The 21,152-nt window shown below is 43.1% G+C and overlaps 2 protein-coding genes across 12 annotated transcripts in view; both read left to right on the top strand.

Moving 5' to 3' along the window:
• relch (RAB11 binding and LisH domain, coiled-coil and HEAT repeat containing) overlaps window positions 1-9,160 on the top strand; it is a 32,531-nt gene extending 23,371 nt beyond the window's left edge. For 8 of the 11 annotated variants that reach the window (XM_028970567.1, XM_028970565.1, XM_028970572.1 and 5 more), the window contains 7 exons: window positions 1,564-1,646; window positions 2,647-2,710; window positions 2,838-2,976; window positions 3,867-3,983; window positions 6,504-6,592; window positions 6,975-7,045; window positions 8,752-9,160. In XM_028970567.1, the coding sequence (XP_028826400.1) occupies window positions 1,564-1,646; window positions 2,647-2,710; window positions 2,838-2,976; window positions 3,867-3,983; window positions 6,504-6,592; window positions 6,975-7,045; window positions 8,752-8,872 (684 nt within the window). In that variant the 3' untranslated portion in view covers window positions 8,873-9,160. Of the gene's footprint in view, window positions 1-1,563; window positions 1,647-2,254; window positions 2,338-2,646; window positions 2,711-2,837; window positions 2,977-3,866; window positions 3,984-6,503; window positions 6,593-6,974; window positions 7,046-8,751 lie in introns of those variants that run through there. The other 3 variants (XM_028970562.1, XM_028970564.1, XM_028970568.1) reach the window with 2 other exon arrangements.
• A 2,429-nt stretch (window positions 9,161-11,589) lies between these two features.
• Window positions 11,590-20,585, top strand: tnfrsf11a (tumor necrosis factor receptor superfamily, member 11a, NFKB activator). The gene is made up of 10 exons (XM_028968063.1): window positions 11,590-11,939; window positions 13,840-13,906; window positions 14,235-14,360; window positions 14,432-14,578; window positions 14,934-15,018; window positions 15,903-15,979; window positions 16,070-16,177; window positions 16,271-16,320; window positions 16,415-17,090; window positions 18,818-20,585. Exons 1-10 carry the CDS (start codon window positions 11,682-11,684, stop codon window positions 19,102-19,104), a joined length of 1,881 nt encoding a protein of 626 aa, XP_028823896.1. The 5' UTR covers window positions 11,590-11,681; the 3' UTR covers window positions 19,105-20,585.
• The last annotated feature ends 567 nt before the right edge of the window (window positions 20,586-21,152 follow it).

The following is a 21,152-nucleotide window of genomic DNA, read 5'->3' as shown; positions in this document are numbered from 1 at the left end:
ATCACATAATCTCAATCTTTGACTAAATCATTTAAGTTATATGGTGTATACTTTGTTTGTAAGAATTATCTACAGGACATGTGACCAAAACTACAGAATCATAGCAAAAAACAAGACTGATTGATCATATGAATATGATGAATAAGTGCATCTTTAATGCAATGGACTTGGTTGGCCTGTTGAAAGCTTTTTTTTCCCCTCTTCAAACCCCCTTCAAAATCGCAGTGCACTTTGTGTGCTTAAAAGAGTAGTTTGGCAAACAAAATTATGATTTTTCTTTCTACTCTTCATATGGTTGATATTGCTGTTACTTGCACAGTACATGGTGCCCTCTTTCTCAGTTTTTGCTTTTGGATTGTTTCAGGGTAACATTGCTAACAAGAAGCAAAGTATTAAAAAACTGGCCCAAATATTCACGTATTTGCCTCAAATTATATCCAGTTTTTGGATAATTTGCTCATGTAGTACACTTGGAAGGTTGTGAGTTTGATTGCTGGCTCCGGCTCTGTGTGTGTGGCGTTTGCATGCCTTCCCTGTGTTGGCGAGGGTTTCCTCCGGGGTTCCTTGGTTTTCTCCCGCCACCAAAAGCCACGTAAACTACTCTAAATTGGCCATAGGTATTTTAGTCCATACGTCTATCAATGCAAACAGGCAAAGAAAACGGATCTTCTTTAATATATGAATAAAAAGGGCATGTTGTTAAGATTTGTTTTGTGTATTTCGAAAGAACAAACATTTATTTAGTTGTTTTTTTATTTCCTTGTGTTAATGTGTCCCACATCTGTATGCATGTGCTGTACCAAAAGTCACATATTGAGTAGACATATTCAGTCTTTCACGAGGGACATTATTTTTGACAAGTTCTGAAGCATCTCACGTATGAGGATTTTTGCATGAATTTAGCATTTAGCATTTAGCTGTTAACAATGCTAGCCTGTAACAATCAAAACAAGCAAAAAAACTGAGAATTATTCATATTTAGATTGAAAAATGTAGTCACCATATAATCTGATTTGTGTTAAGAAAAGAACTTTTAAAAATTCTATAATTTTGGTGAACTACTGTTTTAAGCAGTATGCCAAAAAAAAGCCTGTAGCTTCATTAGCTTAAAGCATCTGTTTTTTTGTCTGTGCACTCCAGCATGCTTGCTGATGTCACTGAAATTTATTTAACAAGCCCTCATTCCACCCGCTCTCTCGTACAAATCTGTGCAAATCTGAATCTAGGATACATAGTGTGTATGTAGATCCCCACTGTACCACCCAATCCCCACCAAACCACACGAACCCTCCCACCATCCTCATACCCAGCTATAGCATAGTAATATTTGCTTGGCCTTTAAATTTAATTTTTTAATTTTTTTTTTTTTAGTTCAGCGTGTTGCCCTTCTCTGTTTTGGCTTTTTGTGTGACATGTATGTGTGTCAGTGCTGTCGTTATTTTGTTACGGTTGTTTCTTTTGTCCCTTTCTCTCTCTCTCTCTCTCTCTCTGCGGCGTTCCATGACACTGTGCTCGCTCTTTCCATGCATCCCGTGTGACATCACCCCTGCTCTGACCAATCAGCTGTTGGTGAAGGGGGTGAATGAAACTCTAGTAGCTCAGAGAGTTGTTCCAGCTCTTATCACTCTCTCCAGTGATCCCGAAATGTAAGTTTACTTCTGCCTCAGTCATTCGGGCCCCTCCCTCTGCCTTGGTTTCTTAGGAAGAGATAAATCCTACTTTTGTCAGATATGCAAATACTCTGCATGCCAGGGTGTGAAGATAAAGACTACCTTGACAAGACTCAATTTAACCCTATACAAAGTAATTAGGCACGGAACTCAACCTATTGTTTAGCGGGGAAAAAAAGAACAAAAGTGAAGAAAAAAAATGAGACAGACTAGTTTGTACCTGATCCCTTTCTCACATGCACACACCCTGTCTTTGGATTTTTTTTCTCCCCCCACTGGAAGCCAAGGCATGACGGAACGTGCCTTTTTATGTGACACACATGCCTACTTCACTAACATCCTTCATTCGTCCAGTCTTCACTAATCCCACGTGCTTGGAGCCGCTGCGTTATGTACTCTGTTCATCCAGCTTGTGGCATGTTCGGCTGCGACCTCTGACCTCCTACTGGTCACCAAACCCACCCCTTCGCCCCCCTCCCCCCTCCCCCACCCAAGCCCCTGCAGGTCCCAGGCCATTTGTGTTTTTTTTTTTTTTTGTTTTTTTTTCACCCACCCGTCTCTCTTTTGCATTTGACTGGTTGCAGCTGGTTCTTCGAGGCATGAGCGAAGCCTTAATTGACAAGCGAGTAGCCCCGGCCCTTATAACCTTGTGCAGTGGTCCTGAATTGTGAGTTAATGCAGACGTGAGATTTTAACACCAGTCCTTTTTCCTCTGCATAATCTTGGTTGGATTTCCTTGTTTGTTTGATTGTGCTTTTATTTATTTATTTATTTATTTATTTATTTATTTATGTTCAGGTTTTTTTCTTCACACTGACATTGGAATGATTGTCTAGCATTAACCTTCCTTGCTTACCACATACACCACTCAAATGATCTGTGATCAGTGTTTGTCTTCATTTCATTTCGTTAAAGCATCATAAGTTGAGGCGCTGTGTGAACGTTGACGTTCTCTCAAGGCTTTCTCTGTTTTCAGCTCTGTCAGGATATCAACCATCCCTGCATTCGGCACAATCATGGAGACAGTCACACAAAAAGAGGTACTGATCTCGTGTTCATCAGTTGGCTTGTGAGCCTCTGTGCTACTGATCCAGTGTCAGTGGAGAATATTGGGGGGCTTTCCATGTGAAAGGTAATCTGTGAGTCTGCATCCGTTTGCTGTTGTAGCTGCTAGAGCGGGTGAAGATGCAGCTGGCCTCATTCCTGGAGGACCCACAGTACCAAGACCAGCATTCATTGCACATGGAGATCATAAAGACCTTCGGCAGAGTCGGGCCCAACGCTGAGCCTAGGTTCAGGGATGAGTGTAAGAGTTCATGCTTCAACCTTTTATGAGGTTATAGTGTATTTATCTTCACACTGAGAATACACGGTTCCATACACAACTGAGAGGTCCTATAGCTGCTGAGACATGGATCTATATGGCACTACTTTTTGTGATCATTTGTGGTCTGTGGTTTAATAGACAACCTTGTACAAATGCACCTCATAGTGCCAGTCATAGTACCAGTCAACTCATAGTACCAGTCAAGGGTTTTATACCTTTTTTACAATTGATATGTACTATTAAAAATGTACTTTCTTGTTTACTTTACTCCATTCTATATCTATGACTCAAATGGACATATTTTCAAATTTGGAATCTTTCAAATGAAAAGATTACTGTGTTTCAGTTCCTTTGCCTTGGCCACCTACTCTGCTGTCGTGTTAAAAACCAAAAGGCAATGACAACAAATACATCCCATATGGGATTGTGCGTCACTGCAGAACACTGTGGTGACCAGTTTGGCGAAGCAAGTAAATCTCTGACTGTCAACAGCAAAGTACCCACATGAAATCGACTTCAAAAATAGAACAAAATATGATTATTGTAATCAATTCCTTCTTTGAGAAACTGGTTTGTTTTGTACTGTTTTACAGTTGTAAAGATGTGATCTTTGTTCACGCTTTAGATTGGGATCGAATTGCAATAGGAAATAGGAAATGATAATGATGACATCACATACTCAGTATATTGCAAGCCAGTTATCTACAGTATGTGAATTTGCATTGTTGCATTTAAACTCATTAATGCTGTATAGGAGATGAGGCATTCATTGGAGAGGCACCATTAAAGGAAGTATCACAGTGTAATGCTGTGTAGACATGTATGATTCCATGTGTATGTTCCTAGTCTCTTGCTTCTTTGTTCTTCAGTTGTTCTTCCTCACCTGCATAAGCTTGCCCTGGCCAACAACATTCAGATGGTGGAAGTCAAGAGGATCGACATTGCCACTCAGCTATTTGAGGCCTACAGCGCCCTGTCCTGCTGTTGTATCCTTCACATCGCAGGTTTACGTGTTAATTCTCCACGAGTAACTCTTCCAAACAATAGCCTTCCCTCCCCCTTAGCAACATCTCTTAAAGTTAGTCATAATGTGACCATGTAATGAACTGCTTCCACCAACCACTTGCAGGAACTGGAGACTTAAAGCCACTGGACACACATCCAGAGCGCTGCCATTCGATCCATCTCTGCTCCCACATGTCTTTGACCCCTGTGGCCTAATGGCATTTGTTTCAGTCTAAAAAAAAAAAAAAAAAAAACGAAATCACTATGTCTGTGTGTGCTTTTCTGCTCATTTCTGGGTTTTTGAGTCAAGCTATTTTAACTGGGCCGGAGGCACCACGGCTAACATTTCCTTAAGGCATCTGCACTTTTTTCCTCTGCGATTTGCGACTCCTTTTTTTTCTTCTTCTGCTTTTTCGTTCTTTTTTCCCCCCTTAAGTGTTTGCATATCCCTTTTGGCAGGGGAAAAAAAGAAACAAACCTCATCCATTTCTGTACACTAAATTGCAGGGTGGATGGCAGAATCCACAGCTAACCGCTCTGTGATGTTGTTGGGTAATGAGGGAGAGCCTTGTCCTGCCCTCTGGTCAGAGTTCCCAGCACAGATGCCTGCGTAGGCGCAGTGCAGCCCTGCCTGAGCCCCGGCGCAGCCCCGCGCGCTCTCGCTGACCCCGGCCTGCAGACTGGGCGAGGCCGGGCCTCGGCCGGTTTAACTGTGGCTCCTTTAGAAGCTCTGTGATGCAGTGGCGCACACACTTCAACCCCACCAGAGTGTTTTATTAGACCTCCTAGCTGCGTGTGACTTCATCAAACATGGCTGCTGCATTGTAGCTGTTTATAATTTGAGCCATTTGGAAATGTGAGTAATGTTATAGTAGCTTAGTACTCAATGAACAACAAAAACCCCATTTGCTATTGTATCTTTAAGCAACACACAGCAAGACTCAATTTGGTGTTGCTCCAGGGTGACACTTACTTTTTTGGGATGGGAAACATCAATTAAACGTCCATTAAACATCAAATGTGTGAAAAGTCCAGTCCAGAAAGTGAAGGGATTGTCATTGTGGCACACAGCACAGCACACGGTGACACAACGAAATGTGTCCTCTGCTTTTAACAATCACCCTTGGTGAGCAGTGGGCAGCCATGACAGGCACCCGGGGAGCAGTGTGTGGGGACGGTGCTTTGCTCAGTGGCACCTCAGTGGCACCTTGGCGCATCGGGATTCGAACTGGCAACCTTCTGATTATGGGGCCGCTTTCTTAACCGCTAGGCCGCCCCTGCCCCTTGTAGCTCTTGTAGCTGGAAATGGCTGTTAATAAATATCTGTATACACGTAGAGAGGAAATTTATCAGCAACAATTAGTCTTGACTTTCAGGTGAATGTTGTGTTCATTAACTGAAGTCTGCCAAGTTGGAAGCTTTATTCATTTTTAGAAAATACTGGTTATGTATGTAACCGTGGTTCTATGACTGAGCGGAAGACTGTTTTCAGCACCGCCATGGCAGTCTGGAGGGAAGCAAACCCTTTTCAATGATCTTAGTCCAGCTGACAATAGTTGCACTGATTTAAAGGAGCAATAAAATCACACGAGTAGAGTTTCTAGTGCATCAGCACTTTGTGGGTTCAACTACATAATTATTTCAAACTTTTTGTAATTTTTTTCCAAATAACTTTGAAACACTCTGCTCTGCATAACATTTGTTCACGCTAGAATTTTAAACAATGCTTATAGGTACAGGCTCTCGCAAGCAACTCAGGGTCAAGTGTCATGCTCAGGGACCGTGTAAGTGAGCGGGGATCGAACCTGCAACTTCACAGTCCACAGGCGAGTGTGTTACCCTCTAGGCTGCTACTACCATTTACATTTACAGCATTTGGTGGATGCTTTTTTTTTTTTTAAACCAAAATGAAACTAATCAATTCTGGTTCACTAGAAGCCCAACTATGAATCAATGCACTCTTGTAGTTGTTTTCTCATAAGTCACATTACCAGAAAGAGTTTACAAGTTAGCCTGAGTGGTTACCACCACATATATCCTTAAAGTGTATTAAAGGGCCTGTATTTTTTCACTTTATGATTTTTTTAGTCCATTTATCAATTGCATACTTTGTACATGATTGTGTGTGCTTTTTCCATTCCTGCACATTATTAGACAAATGTACTGTTCTAACTCATTCCAACCCAAGTGTTTGTCTAATATAAATCTAGATTTTTAAAGCCATAGTTCATTAGTTGGTAGCTATATGTGTGATGTTACTAAGTGCAACCCTAAAGATCCCTCGTGTAACCCTTGTTATAAGCTCAATAAAAGCATGTTATATACATACTGTTGAATACGTACTGTTCCAAATGTGTTCCTTTCACATGAGTCATGGTGGAACTGAGACTGTAGGTTGTAGTAAATCGTGGTTCCACGGATTAAATGTTTTTTTCTTCACTTTCCGCCCCTCCTGCCTTCGTAGTTTTGCACTTATCCTTTTCTTAACTCTGGCGCCGCAGTTATTTCAGAGGAGCTGATGGTGAATCATTTCCTTCCTGGTCTGAGGTGCTTAAGAACTGACATGGAGACCCTTTCTCCTGAGCATGAGGTGGGTCAGAACTTCAAGCCCTGCAGCTGGCCGAGGTTTAAAAGTTCATGAACGTGGATAAAAGGGGGGAAAAAATGCAATGAAAATTAAAAGCAGAACGTGCGTGTTTGAGAATCGCATCACTTTAACCTGGTCTGTTTGTCATGTTTGGCCCAGATTGTAACATTTAGTGCTTTTTTTTTTTTTCATTTTGATTTTGTGTCTACGTGGAAAATTTGAAAATCAAATGACCCACTTCCTGTGCCAGCTAATGACCTGCTGATGTGTAGGCCTGACCACATGCCTGGCGCGGAAACTCTTCCAGGAGAGACGGCGATCGGAACACGCTTCCCAGCAATGGTCTTTTTTTAATCCAACACAATTTTTTTACTCCTCTCCTCAGGTTATTTTGAGCTCCATGATTAAGGAGTGCGAGTTGAAGGTGGAAAACAGGGGTGTCGGAGAGGCGCAAGGGTGAGAACTCATTCCGATTTATTTATTTATTTATTTATTTTACACACGAGGTTTTCAAATGCAGTCACTGGTCAGGCAGAACTGCTGGCTTCACCATCTATGATTATGGCTGTTGATCAGAAAAATATGCATCTCTAGAGGTTTGGCCGTAAATGTACTTTTTCCTCGGCAAGTTTCATTATTAACGGCCACGGAGACGACAGACTCACCAGTTTGTAATGGAATGAATGTAACAACAGAACTTCAGAAGGCACATTTTCAGGCATTGTCTGGCCCTTCTCCGCCCCCACCCCTTGCAGCTTCCTTAAGATGACTCTCCTATCGCACACACTTATGTGTCTTTCTCAATAAAACCCAACTCTTAAAAGTCAGAAAAGTGAAGTGATTGTCACATGTGATACACCGCAGCACAGCACACGGTGCTGTCTGATAAAAAAAAAAAAAAGCATATTTATTGTATAGAAATTCACAGCCCATACCCGGGTGGTGTGCAATAAATACTGTAGCTCCATTCCATAACAACTCTAGGGATATGTTGCTTGACAAAAATTGAAAATGCTCCTTAACAGAAATGGCCCTATCCGTGCCAAGATGCCTATGGCATTTCCTTTGGAGGCCACACCACTACATATGGATACAATCAGATTGTATCTTTAAAAAGACAAAATGATTTGTAGAACATGCTCCACCCGTGTGAGAGAGGGATGGCATATTTTGCCCTTTGGCAACAGCCATAGTAATGCCCCCAAGCAGTTATGTTAAATTACAGGCACCAGTACTGTACAAAATCACCAAACCTTAGTCACACGGGTTTACTGTTTCGTTTTTTTGGTTCGGCCACAATTAGAAGCTTGTAAAGGGACTGAAGCTTAAAAAACTTGCATCTTCCTTACAGCATATTTGCCCTCATCCTGCATGGTGTGTGTGTGTGTGTGTGTGTATTCTGACACGCAGAAGTTGAAGTTTAATGGATGGATATTGTGAGGTCTCACATATACTACGCCCCATTCTGGATGATGTCTGGATTAAACCCTTTTCTGTCATTACATCACACTGGTTTCATAGTATGTTAGTGGGTACGACATGGATAAGGCAATTAATAAATGTAAAAATGTACCAAGGTGCTTTAATACAAGCGTTCTGTTTGATGCACTAGTGAATGTGGCATTGGCAAACACATTCCAAATGCTATGTCTTATATAATGTCACAAAAATACAGTTTTTACATTTGTTCTAATGGAGGAAAGATGGAGGAAACCTACAGGTGCATTCTGCTGCCTGTCTTTATTTTTATCATTGACAGTGTTGTAAGAAGAATGACTCCCTTTGCACTTAATTCATTTGTTGTGTGGTATTGTTTATATTGCTATGTTATTTTTATGAATTTTTTAAACATTTTCATGCCTGGCACCTTACTAGGTGACTGAGTCGGTATGTCAGTGATTCCCTGTTTGCTTATTGTCTTAGCAGTGGCACTTTTTTTAATGCTTAGTGTTGCGAAACCTCAAAAATAATAGTCTCTTTTTTTCACATCTTGGCAGATACATAATATAAACATTCTGTGGTGAGCAGAAAGTACCCTTCAGGCACCGCATCAGCACTTCCATGCTATTAATTCCTCACGCCGGGCCCAAGCACAGAATGCAGTGCCTAGATCTTCTTGAAATGTGCTGCTCCTCTCACTCTTCTCACATCCTTCCCTCCAGCTCCATGTCAATCGCTGCGAGCCTCGTTGGCGAAGATGCCAAGACAAAGTTCCTGAATAAGATGGGTCAGCTGACAACCTCGGGGGCCATGCTGGCCAATGTTTTCCAGAGAAAGAAGTGAGCTGCCTGGGGTGTTTCCCATGATCCTTCACTGTCTGGGACCCTCTACTTGAAGTCAGTCGCCTGCCTTTTTTTTTTGTCTGTCTCTATTTTGATAGACCGTGTTTTATATATAATTTATGTCTAATGACTTTATTCCAACCTCCAAAGAAAGTTGCACTCGTTTTTTGTTTTGAACATCACTACTTTTTTGTCTTTTGGTCAGCGGGGGATGCAATGTGAAAACTCTTAATTGTCTCTCGGTCTCGTCCTTGCTCTGTGTTGCTGTGATTCCTGTTTTTTTTTTTTTTTTTTTCTATAAATGGGCATAATTACAGGTTTTTTTTTTTTTTTTTTTCTTTTACTGCATTTTGGATATGCGCTAACAGTAAATAAACTGTATCATACTCTGAATGAAGAGAACGGTACTCTTGTCATGTACATTAGAAAAATCGGTGTCCTGATGATGATTAAAAAAAAAAAAAAAAAATCACTTGTGTAATTACAAACTGCCTCTGGCTCTTGTTTCTGTTTGGTAAACTTTTTTCTTTTTTACGGTGATACAGTTTCTGGCGTTGAAAGACATGTTTAATGTCTACACACGACACTCCCCGGTTCTGCATGGGGAATAGTGTGTGTGACAGGTGTTACAACAATAAAAGCAAAGCCCTTGGCGAGTGCACAAAACACACAACATTTCAGTTAAAACTTCAAAAGCGTTTTATTGCGCTTCTTTTAAGGCAAGACGTACAAGGTTCAGAAGATGGGGGGTGGTTGGGTGGGGTGGGGGGTGGGGGGGTCAAAAAAAATAACAAAGGAAACAATAAAACTTTGTATTTTCCACAAGTTCATTGTAAGGACAGCTTGTCTTTCTAATTGGCCCCTTTTGAACCAAGGTCAATAATTTACCTGGTCTCCACCTCTGAAGGAGAACAGAATTTGCATGCAGCGTTTAATGGTTAACATTCATCACTGATAGCGTTCCAGATGTGTACCCATAATGCCTTTTTCTCCACAATGCGTGATTTGAGTGGCAGCGAAAGAAACAGCGGGGACGTCCGGCGCGGCCCAGAACATTTGCATGAGGAAAAGTGACGGCCCTCCTCCGGCAGGCTGGTTGAGACCAGATTTCTCTGGCTTCGCCGAGACCACTGATGGCCAAGAACAGCTCTCCCCCTCTCCAAAGATTATGACATGCCGCCGTTTCTGTGCGTGCAAGTGTCGTCAGTGGGGCCATCTTAGTCATGTGAAGGCCTTGAGTCAGAAATCGGGACGGCTTCCGAAGCAAGCTGGAGGAAAAGAGTGCCCGCATGGCGGGAATACTTCGCCCCGTGCTTTTCACGTTTTCCCCCTGTGTAACACAAATCCATTGCAAGAGTACAAACAGGAACTGGGAAGCTTTGAGAGGTGTCCAATGTGTGGCCACTTTGATGAACCACTGGCCTTTTATTACACTTGTAAAAGGAAAAACATTTTGCTCTCCTCGCCCGGGCCTGTGAGTGAAGTCGGAAAACAGACGCCGTTCGGCTCTGCAGTTTCTAATGATTTTGATGTGCGAAGGGGTGTAAAAGTTCATTTGAAGACCCAGTCTTGGCTGGTTTGGAAAAAGACACGTCCTTGGGCTCGACGACACCAGTAGAACGTAAACCGCTAAAATGGGATTGACACAAAGGAACTCGTGGCCTAAAGAGATGGGCTGAGGACCTCATTTGTTAGCCAGATTGCTATTAGATATTGATGCAGCCACATTTCTTTGGAAGCAAAATGTGCACCCGGGCAAATACCCAATGTTCCTGTCTTTTTTTTTTACAACGATCCGCTTTTTCCTGGTATGTAGCTAAAAGGACAAAACCGCTAAAAGGTCCAGGAAATAGTCTCTCGCTCCCTCTCTCTCTCTTTATCTGTCTTTCCCATGTCTGCCTGTATTTACACATCTCTCCACAGGAGCCCGTGCCTCTGATTTGTATCTGGAATTATGCGGGTTCTGCTCCCGTGGCAAAGAAAAAAACATCGCAAAGGGGGTGGGGTGTTATGGGTAGGAGGCCTGAAACGACGGTTATTCAAAACGTGAAGCAACAGCTCGGAGCATCTTCTCCCCTGTGTGTGCCTGGATTGGGCAACCCGGCGCAGGAAGGTGAGCCCCTGGCTGAGATCTGTATCTCTACAGCCTGCTCCTCTCAGGACTCAGGAGGTGCAACCAGCTGACAAAAAAAAAATGGAACCTCAGGTCTGAAGAGATGATTGATTATTGGTCTTAATTTTCCACTTTGTCTTTCTGTCTGTATGTATGTTATCACATAAAATAGAAATAAATAAAAAATAATCGTGCTTAATTTATATGGGTGGTAGTAGCCTAGCGGGTAACCAGGAGACCCAGGTTCAAATCCCACTTACTACCATTGTGTCCCTGAACAAGACACTTAACCATGAGTGTCTCCAGGGGGGGACTGTCCCTGTAACTACTCTGGATAAATGCCATAGTTGTAGATGTAAAATGTTTGGAATATGATCCTATAACACATTGAATGGCATGCTGTGTGCAAGTATACCTATCTGAAATGAAGATGGTTTGATTTTACTTTTGTTTCTTTTCATTAAAACAAATATACACAAAAAGTAAACCATTATATTTTTGATTTTTTGCACCGGACAATTTTGCAAAATTCCGAAATCTGAATGCGCTCCACAGTCACGTGGCCCGGACTGTGTAAAGATGACTTTAAGGGGACATGAGGGACATGGTGTGGCGCCCCTGTCGCCCCGCTCCGGTGGAAACGTGTCGGGAGAAGACCGTTTTCCTCAATGAATGGCCCGTGGCCAGGTCTGGCGAGATGGGAGGAGCCTCTCCTCTTCCTCTTCCTCTCCTCTCCCCTTCCTCTCCTCCGCGCCTCATTCGGGAGCGCGCGGCGCAGCGGCGAGCAGCGCGACAATGCGACACGGCTCCCGTCCCGCGGCGCCCGGCGTGTCCTGCTGACCCTCTCTATCTCCAGCCCCTCGTCCACAGGAGCCAGACCATGAGGCTGAACTTCAGCACCAGCTGGATATTCCAGGGATGGATCGTGTGCGTCCTGGCTGGGCCGTGCGTCATGGTGAGCAGGTTTATTCTGGGGACATGATGCTATTTACAAGCGTAGAAAGTGAATCTGAGTGGGAAGAGTAGTACTTGGTCCAGAGACCCTTATCTGTAGTAGCTGCTGTGCCTCTGGGTTTGCTGGATATGGATAAACATCAGTTTTTTTTGTGTGACATACTCGATGTGGTGGGAGGCCAGTGAGAGTGAGAACTCTCATTCACTCACTCATTGATAAATTAGATAAGAAGTGCTTAGATTGTGAAGTCTGTTAAGTGTTGCATCACAGCGGTGCAGGTTCCGACCTGCCATGCGGCTGGCTCCGATAAAAAAATAACATGTATTTAGATTTCATTACATTTTTTTTTACAACCTGGATGACTTCGGAAACTCGGTTTGCTCAGAAGTTGGAAGACATTGAATTAATTCCAGGTTTACTGGCCCACCCCCGTCCCCCACATCAGAGTCAGGCCAGGAGCTGTATGCTCTGCCATCGTAACCATGAATGTGTCATGCCTGGCTTCCTACCCAGGCTGTTGGGTTTGAAAGGCGTTTGTGAGAAAGCCGTAGCGGTGCGGAATGAAGAGCTTTCGAACGTGCCACAGGAACAAGCCGCGGAGATGGTCTGTCTGCTGTAGCAGTTATGCAAATGCTGTGGTCTCAGGTGGATTGTGCAGTGTTGTGCACTGCATCACACAAACAAAGGTGCTGTGATCTTCACTGATTTTGAAGAGACTTATCTGATCTAACAAATCTATTCTGATACTTTTCAATTTATATATAATACTGTACTAAGGCTGATACAGTCTAATGTACATCATTTCTGTACATTTGTTGGTGAACATTATCATCATCATCATCATGCTTATTATTATTATTATGCTCATAATTGCTCATGCAATTTATTACATGCACAAAAGCATGCATCGGTTATACCATGCACAGACAGATCCATAATCAAAACCATTTTTTTCTGATGAAATAATCCACTAGACTAATGCCAGTTAATGCAACAAGAAAAAGATAATTTTGTATAGGAGCCAGTAAGAAAAAGGGCAACTAAATGTGGTGATGGACAGCAATATAAAACTGAGCAATATTCCATAATGAAATCATAAATTGCCCTCCCGGGGCTTATTTTCCTGCTTGTCTGTGACACGTAAGTGGAGAAGTCATCTGGATCTGTGGAACCGTAGCCTCATTGTACGTTCCCATCGTGGATATTTATAGCATGTGCAGAGCACACGAGAAGGGACTACGTCCGTTTTTTTTTTTTTATAAGTCTGCTTTTACTTTTTGTTTTTCACTGCAGGATGGTGAAGTAATTCATCAGGTTGCACTGTATAATCATTACTTATATCAACCACAGTGGCAACATTCCCAGAGCACATGCTCCACTCCCCAACACACTGCAGCGCCATAGTCCGCTCAAGTTTTCCTACGGGCTGAAATCGGCCGTTAAAGAGTGCCGAGCGTGGTTCCAATAGGGACTGTGTGTTTTGGAGGGCTGCAGAATGTCCGCTAATTCCCAGGATAGCTTTGCGCACAAGAAAATAGGGCGAGCTTGCCACGCTGTTAAAACCGTGGAATGTCTCTGCGGTTATGAGGGGATGTGGGTGTATTTTTTTTCCACCAAACAACTCTTTTTGAATGAGCAACACAGTTTGTCAATCCCTGTACTTTCCTGAGGTAATCTGTGCTCTGGACCTAAACGGCAGATTTTATCATTAATAATGTTTACATTTTCCTTATGCAATAGGAGAGACTCCGTTCCCATAGCACTCGTATGCTGCTATGATGTTGTCTGCTGTGATTTTTTTGGTGAATTATAATTGGACAAGATCCTCCGATAAAGGGGATGGATTGTCTAATTGAAATTAGCTGCATCGTATGTAATTAATGTATTGTCATTTTTTCAGTGCATCAGTTCCTGTGGATCTAATGAATACTCTAAAGACAAGCTATGCTGCGACAAATGTCCGCCAGGTATGCAATGACATTTTCTACCCTCGGCAGAGTGTGTCAGACCACCATGGGTGGATCTCAAGGGTCACATGTCCCATTTAATTAACTTTAAATGTCTTTTAAAAAGTCTTTCTTACAATCCATTTCACCCAAAATGTCACCTACAGCCGGTAGTCGTAGGTAGTTGTGGTAAATGGGTGAGAAAACGGAAGGATGTGTAAAAGAGGAAGAGCCTTGCACATGCTTGCGTGTCATAAGGGTCAAAAGTGATCTCTGCTGACCTGTCTGATGGAAAGTAGGTTAACCTCTTTGTCCATAACATGTTCCGATCCTATGTTCTGGATCGCAGGACAGTACGTGTTTGCGGACTGCACAAACGCCTCCAAGACCAAATGTAAGCGCTGTGGGACCAACGAGTACCAGCCGGACTACACCCATGAGAAAAACTGCCTCATCCAGAAGTTTTGTGATACTGGTTTGTGACTTTTCTGCACTTTTCCATCAAGGCTTTTCTATACATCACTTTACTAATGCTTGTCACTGTAGGGAGGGGCTTCACTCACAATCGACCCCAAAACTACACAGCACCCGTCCCCTGCCAGTGTGTGAAGGGCTTTCAGTGCGAATCGTCCAACTGCGAGTACTGTGTGCGCATCCCAGAATGCCCGCCTGGTGAAGGGATCACCGCAGGGGGTAGGTCTTCTCTGACACCGAACAACTGTCAAATGTCTGGTTCCGAATGAAATCAGAATATAAGCGTGTGTTTTTTAAAAGAGACTGTATGTGTGTTGTGGTGGTGGCCTAGCAGTTAAGCATAATCAGAAGGTTGCCGGTTCGAATCCCGATCCGCCAAGGTGCCACTGAGGTGCCACTGAGCAAAGAACCGTCCCCACACACTGCTCCCTGGGCAGCCTCTCATGGCTGCCCACTGCTCACTCAGGGTGATGGGATAAATGCAGAGGACAAATTTCACTGTGTGCACCGTGTGCTGTGCTGCTGTGTATCACAAGTGACAATCACTTCACTTTACTTTACTTTACTTGTTCAGAATCGGACCGGAAACTCTGCAAGGCTTGTCCATACGGATCTTTCTCAGACAGCCATTCAGCAGAAGCCTGCAAAGCCTGGACCAAGTGAGTGTGCAGCTTTTAGTCAAGTGACCCCCCCCTTCCTCCAATGAGGTTGATTTTACGTCAGTGATGATGGAAATTAGGATCGAATGACTGGAGGAACTGTCCAGTCCAGGTGTTCAACCTTGTGCCTGAACATTACTTGATGAAGAAAAACAGGCATTTTATCATTTTTGTGGCTGATTTTTACACGAAATCAACATACTGTGCATATCTCAGGTCTGGAGCTGAGAATAACAATAACAACAAAACCATTGTTTTGCCATATTATTCTTTATTGTAAGTGATAACGCTGAGACTGAGACTGTTCCACTGCTGTGAAGGCCAAATTCGGTATATACCACAAATGTACTGTTATGATACCACCCTCATAATTATTTATGGCCATATCTGTATTTACATTTAGTCCTTTGTCTGAAATTCATGAAAACGTGCTAAACCATCACCAAACTTCCTCTAAATGCTCTGGGCATTTTCAAGATTGGAAAAGGGGACAGATGCTTGTTTTCATCCACTGCTGTGGTATAGTGACTTGTGAGATGAGCACAACTGACATTTTTCGGACGTCATTGTAAACAGCGTGTCTTGGTTTCTGATGTTCCCAATGAAATGTTATTTGTGCTACGTTGTTCCCAGGTCACAGGAACAGCACAGTTTTACCCAGGTCCCCACAGTCTCACCACACTGTGGTGTTATGACTAATTCTCCTACCACTTCCCCTGGAAAGGTTTTTTTAGTTGTGTTGTCGGTCATAGTCGTGGTCATTTGTGGACAGAGACAGAAGTGAATGCAGAAATATTGCAGTGAATGAGAAATAATCTGACCATATGTATATATATATATATATATGTACATTTATGTATGTTATATGTGTTATCCCCCACTAGCTGTCACACATTTGGAAAGTCAGAAGTTCAGCCTGGCAGTCCCAAATCAAATGCGGTGTGTGGCCCTCATCCTACTGGTAAGTGAACCATGAACTGATTCCAAGACTGCGATGTGTCTGCACACGGCAAAATATCCAGAATTTTTCATCCTTTTTTCATGCCTTCAGGTCCCCATACATCAACCGTCATGGTGGCCATCCTGTCTGTGATTATTGTCATGTCACTGGTCATGCTTTCCATGTTTTTTTACAAGGAAAAAATAAAGCTATTCTCTGGTAAATATTTTTAAAATGTATTTTTCACGCCATTAACTTTTCGAACTCTCACGGTCACAATTTAACGTTCTTCTGCTATTTTTCTGACACTAGTAAATGTAAGGACTTGTGTTCAGAACCTGAAGCGGACAAGGATACAGCAGGTATGCACCAAGCACCGTGTTTAAGTAAAATTCAGATATAATTAACTATCTTGCTCATATTTGAACTCAGAATTCTTTTTCTATCTTCATTTAGGAGACACCATCTCCAAACAGAGCTGCACCACACAGCACATTTGAAATCACATGTCTCATTCCACCCGATGGGTCCCTTAACCTCTGTCCTAGCACTCCGCTGGTTACTGGAGAGGAAGAGAAGGCTGTGGGTCCGAGTGAAAGCTCAGAGAAGGAGAAGCCTGCCTCTGAAAGCTCCTGCAGCTGTGTTGTCTCTATGAAGGAGCCAGTGGAGGTTGGGGAAAACGAAGACTGCAGTCAACTGGTGGCCAGTGGCACAGTGGTGGCGTGCTCCTGTGGGAACGTGGACAGGGAGAGGGATGGTTTGGGGGTGGCTGGAGGAGAGGGCCCCATGCTGGAGTCACCGCTCTGTAAAAACTGTTGCCCAAAAACACTTAGGGGCTGCTCTGACTGCACAGAGCTACAGGCCTCCCAGGACCTCTGTCTGGACTACAGCAGTCCTGCGGGCAAGGAGGTCCTGCCCAAGGTCAGGGTGGACCTCAGCAGCCGGCCCCAGGCCAATGTGGGATTGTACAGGCAGAATGAGCCGTGCTGCTGCAGCATCGACTCCACCACCGTCCCAGTTCTGTCCTCTGACAGCTCTAACAACCAGGGGCTGTCCCTGCAGGACAGTGAGGACCTCAAGCTGTGTGACGCAGAGCTCCAGAGCCACTGCTCAGAGGCTGCGCTGACCTCGGGTGAGTTCAAACCAGTACTACCCCTTCCAAGCTTTTTGTAAGAGATATTAAAGTCACACCCAAGAAACTGGGGACATAATGCTTTTCGGGGACAACAATGGGGTGATAAGCAATCCTAAGACATTTAAGACAATTGCATTTTCATTTATCATATTTAGATGACACCCTTATCCAGACTTACAATCAGTAGTTACAGGGAAAGACCCCCTGGGGTTGTAAGTGGGGTTTGAATGGTGGACTTTGTGGTCTTCTGGTTCTTAGTTGGGTGTCTAACCTACTAGGCTACTACGGACAACTGACAACTCTTTTCACAGTCAATATTAGGCCAGAGAGAAATAGAAGTTACCAAAAAAACATATCTGCTAACTAGCTTTAGCCTGGTAAGCCACATGTAAGCCACTGAGGTCAGTTTATATGACAACTGTCTGTGCTCTCACAATCTCATCATTCTTCTTTGTGGCTACTTGCTGACGCACTTATGTGTGCACTAGTGTATGGATGATATGTTCACAGATGTTGGTTCACTGATTTAAAATAGTATTCATTTCAATTAGAACAACTTTTTACACATGTTCAGAAGAAGACTGGAATCTCAAGAAAAGCCCCATACTGTGCTGCTTGCTAAATCTGATAGCTGGGGATTATTCAGACTTATTTATTTATAATAATCAATTATCATTGAGAATTTTGGAAAAATTCATTGCTACCCAGTCAAATTGTTACCAATATCTAAATCTGATGTTTCACTGTCTAGACTATACAGTCCCACAAGCAACTTGTTTATTTATGAAACAGGCCTCTGTCATCTGAAGAAGAAGGGAACTAAGACTTTTTTTAAATTTTTTTTTTATGCCAGCCCGTCCACATGTGTTTATCCCGGATTCCTGAACATTTTGAAATTACCCCTGGCTCTCAATTGAAACAACGTGTGGAAAGCACATGGGTTTGAGTAAGAAGTGCAGACGGACGTAAAAGAGCGGGGGCAAATGCTGTCGTTGCTGTGGTTTTTATCAGATGGCCTAGCAGAGCAGTAAACACCCATTTCCCATAACATTCACTAATGCCATTGAAGGCTCTTTCCAGTTAGGAAGAATCTAGGTTGATCCGCATTGCAGCCATATCTGAGCCGGTGGTAATTACAGCTAATGAATGCGTGAGGACTTAACATCCATTGTGGTGTTTTAGAATTAGATGTTCCATACATAGAGTAAAGTTACATAGGAAATAAAACCATTCTCGTGACAGGTGTGGTGGGTGTTCGAATTCGCAGCCACGATGTGACTAAAGGATGCATGAATAATGATTCACCGGCGTGGTGCTTCAGCTCTGGACTGGCAGCCGCCGAACTCCCGTCAGGGTGACAGACGGCCGATGTTGCAATTTTCGCTGAAGGAAACAGTCTGCGTTTTGTTTCCACTCCAAATGGAAAAAAGGGATCTATAAAGAATCTGTTTCGAAACGGAAGCTGATACAGCATTTTTACTTCCATGGAATCTGTCATGGGTGTGTCCTCATTGTTGTTTTTTTTTCTTTTTCTCAGCACATGCATCACTTTTGCTGTATAATTAGAGGAAATGCAAATTGCTTCTGTGCCATTTCAGCCTACACAGCCTATGAGTTTCCTACTTTATCGTGTTCTTGTGCAGCTGCTCGAACGCATTTGAATTTATGCGAAATGACAAAACCTTCATATTTCCAAAACTTCTTCTTTTTGTTGTGTTTGCCAGGCCAGGTGACGGGCAACAACAACACGACGTTCATCTCCAGTGGACAGGTGATGAACTTCAGCAGTGACGTCATCGTGGTGTACGTCAGCCAGGTCTCCCAGGGCAACGAGATGGAGCCTGATGAGCCTTTCAGCTGCCCGGTCCAGGAGGAGTCCAATGAGGACATCTTCAGGAGCATTCCAAAACCCATGACTGACAGCACCCCGCCCACCAGTCTGCTGTCCGTCCAGGGGGACAGTAACCTGCCAGTGCAGGAGGTCACCAGTGAGTGGCCGGAGGTGAAATGAAGGTCAGTGGTCAGTTAGTGATCTGACCCTGTGACCGGAACCAGAACTCAGTCAAGCTCTTCTTGTTTTCCCCGTTCTTTTTACGTCCTGGGGATGCATCTCGAGTTTTTTTTTCTTTTTAATTAAGAAAAATGCTATGCATTTGTCATACTTTAAACTACATGAGGTTGTTTTTTTTTTTTTTTTCAGCATCAAAGTTGCTTTTGTGGTGTAAATGTTGATGATTGCCACATGTTTTAAAAAAAAACAACAACGGGTGTTTTATTCCATGTCATTTCATCCCTAAAGAATTTGACTATGAACAACTTAACTTCACAACAAGCAGAAAAGACATTTTGGTCCTTCTCGCTGAAATGGTTAAATGCCTTCGAGAGAGTTTAAGTGCTTTCACGACGCCCTGCAGACACTGCTCAGCGACACTCTCTGATGTCACTGTCTGCAAACAAGGCTCCAAATGACAGCTTTTTTCAATTCATTCACATGACATTCAGTTCCATTGGTTTCTAATCTGTGTGTGTGCCTTTTTGGTAGGATGACCGACAGAATCCATGAATATAGGGCACTTCAGGCTCTCCAAACTACTTTTAAAACTGGAAGATTCTCGCAGTTGTCTCACTTTTTTTTTTGGTCAAAAGTGATTGTCATTGTGATACACTGCAGCACAGCACATGGTGACACAACGAAATGTGTACTCTGCTTTTTAAGCATAACCTTGGTGAGCAGTGGGCAGCCATGAAAGGCGCCCGGGGAGCAGCGTGTGGGGACGGTATGAACCCACAACCCTTCCTTAGCTGCTGGGCCAACACTGCCCTTAATCATTGGACATGGAGTGTTTTGAAATTAAATTCTCACTTAAACTTTAGCATTATGTATGCATCAGTATTTCAGCCATTTGTTGGTACAAGCTGAAATTTGCTGCATTGTTCCCTCATTCCACTGGCAAATGGTTGTGTGGTATTGATTTGCAATTCAAACCATTTAGTTATTGAAAGAACCAATAGGTGGTGCACTAGAGAATAGTGCAAATTACAACCATGTAATTAAATATACAAAACCAAGAAGGAAACTAACCAAAAAGGATTAGTCACTGAAGCATTAGCAACAAAGCATTAGCATTAGAACTACTGACCATTGCTAAAATAATGGTCTGTAGTTCCGTAGCTCCCAGTTGACACTAGTGACCCATGCACGATGCCTCGTGGGCCAGTCAACACTCACCACAAACCTGAAGGCCACTTTTAAACTGAAAAAGTAGTTTACAAGCCCTGTCTGAGCTCAACATCTCACCCTGTCTGGCTGGCCTACTGTTTTGGGTAGATGAAAGTGGCGTTGCAGCCACCTTCTTTTTTGATCGATATATATTTTTTACTTTACATGAACAGAATTTTGTTTGACATGTCTGTTTCTATGTGTACATGATTCCAAATGATCAGGTTACTCCATGATGAAATTGTTTTTGAATAAAGTTTCTATTTCTGATACTTTTTGCAAGTGATGAGACGAGAGTGTCTTTTGTATCTGTAATCAGCTAGGGTGAGTCCTAACTGGGACCAGCTTCGACCAAAAACCTGTAATTTCAGCAGAGGACACAGCTAGCAGCTGCCAGGAAGCTCAAGGAAAATGTACACAGGAGCGTCACGGCCTACCACATGAAATGCAGCAGACAGTCACGGCTGACATTTATGGTGAACAGAAAGAATGCAATCAGTGCAAATGAAGGGTCCTGCAGGGTTGAGAAACCGCAAAGAAAAAAGTGTGGCAGGGGCTGCAGTCACAACAGGAAGTCATGGCTCCATTGCGAAGGCCTTTTTTCGACTAGTGATTCTCTGCCATCTAGTGGTAACACATGAAGAACCACGCAAATCACCACACTTTCCCCAAAGTGTCCACTTAATGTGGCCTTAAGCGGGGTCATGGGTGCATTAATATTACAGCCATTAATATTATAACCCCCCTGGACTTGTTAGTTAGCTTCATAGCCAAAAAACACTTCATATTTCATGGTTTAAATCATGTCAGAATCTCAATTAAGGGAGAGTTTTAGTGGG

This window comes from Denticeps clupeoides, chromosome 2 (genome assembly GCF_900700375.1).
Source record: "Denticeps clupeoides chromosome 2, fDenClu1.1, whole genome shotgun sequence".
Lineage (NCBI taxonomy): Eukaryota > Metazoa > Chordata > Actinopteri > Clupeiformes > Denticipitidae > Denticeps > Denticeps clupeoides.
The sequence above is the reverse complement of the archived record's forward strand: the minus strand, read 5'-3'. Positions and strand labels throughout refer to the sequence as shown.

Bases quoted from the DNA above. Each gene is read 5' to 3' on its own strand.
- tnfrsf11a (XM_028968063.1), top strand. From the start codon at position 11,682: ATGGGAGGAGCCTCTCCTCTTCCTCTTCCTCTCCTCTCCCCTTCCTCT. The intron at 15,019-15,902 runs GTGAGTGTGCAG...ATCCCCCACTAG, and splicing joins GCCTGCAAAGCCTGGACCAA to CTGTCACACATTTGGAAAGT. The intron at 15,980-16,069 runs GTAAGTGAACCA...TCATGCCTTCAG, and splicing joins GTGTGGCCCTCATCCTACTG to GTCCCCATACATCAACCGTC.